Raw genomic sequence first — 6,000 nt, forward strand, 5'->3', positions numbered from 1 at the left:
GCCTTCCAAGTCCCATTAGAGTGATGTGAATGGTTCTAGATGAGTGTCTGCACATGAGTTATAGGAAAACTCTGGGCTTGGGGAATCCACTTCTTTTATAGTAAGCACTAAGAAAGGATGCTATTTGTACTGGCTTGAGATGTTACTTTTATTCCTCAAGTTACTTACTACAAACACAGTCCTGAGAAATGAGCTGGGTAAGGAGTGATCAAGGCCTTCCATTCTTGCATACCCAGCAAGACATGTAGGAGTGTGAGAGACCCATGGAGGAATAGTACAAGCCATTGTACCTGGCCATTGTACCCACTACCCTCAACTCAGCCAAATACAGCATAGTCTCCAGAGAACCATTGGGCTCAAACCTGGTGGCTGGCCATAAAATCCTGGCTTAAACAGGAATATCTGTTTCAGTACAGTGACCCCAACCACTGAGGGCTCATCATGCAAAGACAATATGGAAAGGACAGGTAGCTCATGTAGAGATACCTGATAAGCAAATGAAAGGGCAAAATTTGAATCCTGCTCTGTGTAACCCAAAGCTTCTACTTTTAACTGGTTGATTCTAGTCCTCAGCCAGAACCTAGTTTACTTAAAAGATCCTGCCTGGACTCTTTGTCTTATGTGAAATTAGCAAATGTCGATCCCAGTTTCAGGCCCCCTCCCAAGACTTCACTGTTAGGAGCTGTGGTTGGCATTGGGCCTCTGTTCTTCTGGTATGTTTTCAAAACTGAAAGGATAGGAAAGAAAAACTTATCTAGGAAAGAAAATTGGATTGAACGTGTAACATCTCATATTAAGTTTGGCAATGATGACTATATATATTCTTGCTTAAATAAATCTTATATTTATCATTAAAAAAAATCAACAAGTTAACTCATAATCCTCCTTTCTTTCATTTGAGTTGAGAAATATCATTATATATTTTTCTCATTCTATTTTTCCTTCTAAAAAATGCCTTTTTCTTAGTACTGAACACTGAAAAGGCCTTAAAGGAATGAATGCTTAACCGTTCTACCACGAGGGCTCAACTGATTTTATAATCCAGGAAAAATGAAACCACTAAAACACAACTTAATAAAAAGAAAGATACATGTGAAAAAAAAGGTGCTAAAGCAATATATAACTGTATAGAAGGAGCCCTAATGGCACAATGGTTAAGTGTTTGTCTGTAAGATTACAGCCTAGAAAACCCTCTCTGGCAGTTCTACTCTCTCATGTTGGGTTGCTGTGTCTAAATCAACTTGACTGTGTTTGGCAATAACAACATCATATGTGAGTATAGTTAAAGATGGAAGGTAAAACAGCATTTATTTTGGCAGTGAAAAATAGTGACCATGAGAGGCAGCAACAGTGAGAATAACAGGGATGAGATTTATCTAGATAATTTGTCATGCAGGAGAGAAGATAATACTATGAGGAACTGACCTTAGATTGATCCAGCCAGGGATGAAGGTGGATGAAGGAAGGAAGCTGGGTGCCAGCAGGGCAGTTAGCCAAGAGTATGTTGGCTCATACTTACAAGACCTAGCATTCTGATAGGTAACCATTTTGATTAGGAGAGATGATCAGGGCTGAGTCCCTGACCTGAAAAATTTACCTTCTAATTGAGCAGAACTGGCCTACACATAGGAGAATTAGAGAATATCCTAAGGCTTTCTATGATTACAACCTTAGTGTCATACAGATTAAAGAACTGTAGAACAGTTTAATGTGAATTGCAGCAGTTAGAGAAAGAAAGCCTCAGAAGAATCTTGAATTGAGCCTTGAATGGAAGGTAATGAGGATACCTAGGAAAGGGAATGAGTGGTGTTGCTATCCCTACTATAGCCATTTTCTGAAACTGCCCATCGTAGGTTCTTGAGTAGGACAATGACACAATCATAAGTCTGCCTAACATTATATCATGTAGGGACAGTATGGTCTTAGTCAATATTTGTTCTTTAACTATCTCTTTTGTTCCAACTCAGAAGTGTTACTGGCTCTAATGTCATTTAGCAGATTCCCATGGAAATAATAGCTTCTCATCATCCTTTTCTCCAGGTTCACTAAGAATCTTTCCCCAGACAAAATCAATTTGAGCACTCTGAAAGGGGAGGGTCAGCTGACCAACCTGGAACTGGATGAAGAAGTTCTACAGAATGTATTGGAGCTGCCCACTTGGTTGGCCATTACTCGGGTCTACTGCAACAGAGCCTCCATCCGGGTGAGAATGGGAGTCAAGAGTGCTGCTGCTCCCTTCTGAACAGGTTTACCTTCTTGAGGGGCAGCTCCCACAGCCCTGAGTCTTTTTGCTTTCCTCTTTCAGATCCAGTGGACAAAGTTGAAGACACATCCAATTTGCTTGGTAATGGCCTTTCTTGGTAATCAAATGAGGATGGTTGGGGTAGACTTTTAAAGATCTGAGAGAAGATGGGCAAGAGTCCTAACAGACTGTCTCTTTAGGGAGTGGTAGATACTTCTGTCTGGCTCTGTGGCCTTCTCTCTAAGACAGAATGACAGTTATTTGCACTAATTCTGGAACTCCTATGTAGTGTAGTATAGGGGTTAGCACCAAGGCAGAAGGCACTAGGTGAGGTTTTTTTATTTAAAAAAAAAAAAAATTTGCTTCCCAGGTGCTTGGATTTACCTATTTTCCTTTGGAATCCTAGACAGGAAAAACTAGAAGTTTGGTTCATCATGACTATTGGGTGATTATCAGCTGAAAGCCCTTTGTATTTTATTGTGAAGACTGAAATCTCTAAGAAAAGTAAAGTCCCTGTAACTTGGATTTGTGTTTTACCTGTCTGTTGTGAGATAACCCCATATTTGTCATGGGGTTCTACTGCTAATGGAAATGGAAGGAAAAAGTTGAAGGCTTGCATTTCAGTTTGTTTGTTCATTCATTTAACAGATTTTTATTCTGCCCACTGTGGGCCTAGAACTTAACTAGGTACTGGATCACACAGTTGAATATGACAGTCTGTACTGTATTCCTTTGTGTTGTTGTTTGGGTTTTTGTGCATATACTTAGCTTTCCAAGGTTTTTATTTCAGTGTCTGGATAAGGTAGAGGTGGAGATGAAGACTTGTGAGGAACCTCGGCCCCCGAATGGACAGTCTCCCATTGCCCTCGCCTCAGGACAGAGGTTAGTTGCTTTAGACTCTGTTATTTCCAACATATTAACTTTTAATTAAAGTTGATAATTTAATTGCTTTCAATTAAAATTATCTTACAATTTAAAAATAAGAACACTTTTTATTATAGAAATTTTCAGCATACACTAAACTAGAGAGAACAGTGTCATGAATGCCTGTGTACCTAAGATCTAACTTCAACAATTATCAACATATGGCCATTCTTTTTTCATCTGTCCCCTATCAGTTTTTTTAGGGTTTTTTTTTGTCATGTTCTGTAATAGAAAGCAAATGCCAGACACTATCTAATTCCACCTGTAAGTACTTCTATACCATGTGTCTTTAACAGACAAGGACTTAACATACACACCCACCCACACTACTATTATTATTCCTAATAGAATTAACAAGAATCCCTGAATGTCATCTAACACCTGTACCATATTTAGTATTTCAAAATTGTCTTTGAAATATTTCTTACTGTACAGTGTGGATTAAAAGAAGTTGATGTATTGCATTTGAATGATAAGACTTTTAAGATTTTTTAATTTAAATAATTCTCCTTGCAACATTTAAAAAATATATACTATTTATTCTTTGTAGAAATTGGATCATTTTTCTAAAGAATTTCCTATATTTTGTATTTTGACTGGTTGTATCTTCAAGGTATCATTTAAAATGTTCCTCTTTGATCTGGTAGTTAGATGTAAAGACTTGATCTGATTCAGGGTGTTTTCTTCCTTTCTCCTTCCCTTTCTCTCTCCCTCCCTTCTTTCCTTTTTTTTTTTTTTGTAAGAATGTTTCATAAATGGTGCTGTGTATTTCTGACTGTAATGTGTTGGGAGACACATAATAGCCCTCTGGTTAAGATTTGTCAGTGGATTGAGGTGATAGTGGCCTGATTTAGCCATTGTAAGTTCCTCATTTACCTGTCAACTGATGCTTTGAGCATCATTAGTGAATAGTTATCTAGGTCTGTTATTTTCATTATGGGATGCAAAATAGGGATTTTCTTATTGTCTCCCTCCTATTGCATTTATTAGCTGTGATCTTCTTTAAAGAAGAACTTTCTTTTACAAAAATAACTATGTGGATACCCTGAAATACAGTTTGTACACGAATGGCAGTATAAACATAGATTCTTTATCTTTATCAAATGTAAGAATTATAAATTGACACCCTAACAATCTCCAAACAGATTTTTTTACTTATCATTTTGAATCCATGGAATTTTTTTTTTTAACAGCTTTACTGAGGTATGTTATTATTAGGTTATTATTTGCCATCGAATCAGTTCTGACTCATATAAGACCCTATGTACAACAGAATGAAATAGTGTCTGGTCTGGTGCCATCCCACAATTAGTGCTGTGCTAGAGCCCAGTGTGGCATGTGGCAACAACTGTGTCAATCCATCTCATTGAGAGTCTCCTCTTCTACACTAACCCTCTATCAAACATTATGTCCTTCTTCAGGGACCAATCCCTCTTGATAACATGTCCACAGTTCATGAGATGATGTCTTATCATCCTAGCTTCTAAGGAACATACTGGCTATACTTTTTCCAAGACAGATTTGTTCATTCTCTGGCAGTCCATGATGTATTTAGTATTTTTCTCCAACACCATAAATCAAATGCATCAATTTTGGTCTTCCTTATTTATTGTCCAGCTTTCACATACATATGAGGTGATCGAAAAATACCATAGCTTGGGTCAGGCGCATCTTAGTCCTCAAAGTGACATCTTTGCTTTTTAACACTTTAAAGAGGTCTTTTGCAGCAGATTGCCCAATGCAATACATTGTTTGATTTCTTAACTGTCACTTCAATGGGTGTTGATTGTAGATCCAACTAAAATGAAATCCTTAATAACTTCAATCTTCTCTCCATTTATCATGATACATGTTGTTGGTCCAGTTGTGAAGATTTTTGTTTTCTTTATGTTAATCCATAGAGCTTTGGTAACATAGTGCCTAAGGCACTTGACTGCTAACCAGAAGGCTGGCGGTTCAAACCCACCAGCCACTCCTCAGAAGGAAGATGAGACAATCTACTTCTGTAGTGATACTGCCTCGGAAACCCAAGGGGGGTCACTATGAGTTGGGTCCGACTTGACGGCATATAACAACAACAACAACAACAACAATCCATAGTGAAGGTATAGTCTTCGATCTTCATCAGTAAGTGTTTCAAGACCTTTTCACTTTCAGCAAATAAAGTTGTGCCATCTCTGTATCACAGTTTGTTAATGAGTCTTCTTCTAATCCTGATGTCATGTTCTTCATCTATGATTGTTTGCTCAGCATACAGATTGAATAAGTATCATGAATGGATGCAACTCTGACACACACCTTTCCTGATTTTAAACCACACAGTATCCTCTTGTTCTGTTTGAATGACAGCCTCTTGTTCTGTGTACAGTTTCTTCATGAGCACAATTTAGTGTTCTATAGTTCTTTTATTGAGGTATAATGAACATAAAATAACAGCATATATATAAATTATACATTTGATGAGTTTTATATATGCTTATACTCATAAAACCAAGGTAATGAATATATCCATTGCTCCCAAAAGCTTTCTTGTGCCTCGTTCTTCTCACCTTCTCCTTCCCATCCCCACATAATCATTACTTTGCTTTCTGTCACTAGAGATTAGTTTGTATTTTCTAGAACTTTAGGTAAAGAGAATTATATGGTATATACACTTTTAGTCTGGCTTCTTTCATTCAGCATAATTATTGTGAGATTCATCTTATGTTGTTAAGAATATCAATAGTGGGGACTTCCGGTAAGATGGAGGAATAGGCAGACAAGCAACACAGATCCTCTTCAACAAAGAAAAGAAAAACCAATTGACAGAGATACAGAAGATAATCCTGGAGCCC

At 37.5% G+C, this 6,000-nt stretch overlaps 1 protein-coding gene across 1 annotated transcript in view; it reads left to right on the top strand.

Moving 5' to 3' along the window:
- Nucleotides 1-6,000, top strand: part of UHRF1BP1 (UHRF1 binding protein 1) — a 108,115-nt gene that overhangs the window by 41,783 nt on the left and 60,332 nt on the right. Inside the window, exons 2-4 of the mRNA XM_007939361.2 lie at nucleotides 2,041-2,203; nucleotides 2,306-2,344; nucleotides 3,033-3,124. Coding sequence (XP_007937552.1) covers nucleotides 2,041-2,203; nucleotides 2,306-2,344; nucleotides 3,033-3,124 — 294 coding nt within the window. The remainder of the gene's footprint in view (nucleotides 1-2,040; nucleotides 2,204-2,305; nucleotides 2,345-3,032; nucleotides 3,125-6,000) is intronic.

Source organism: Orycteropus afer, unplaced genomic scaffold, assembly GCF_000298275.1.
Source record: "Orycteropus afer afer isolate SDZICR_OR568_19922 unplaced genomic scaffold, OryAfe1.0 scaffold00059, whole genome shotgun sequence".
Lineage (NCBI taxonomy): Eukaryota > Metazoa > Chordata > Mammalia > Tubulidentata > Orycteropodidae > Orycteropus > Orycteropus afer.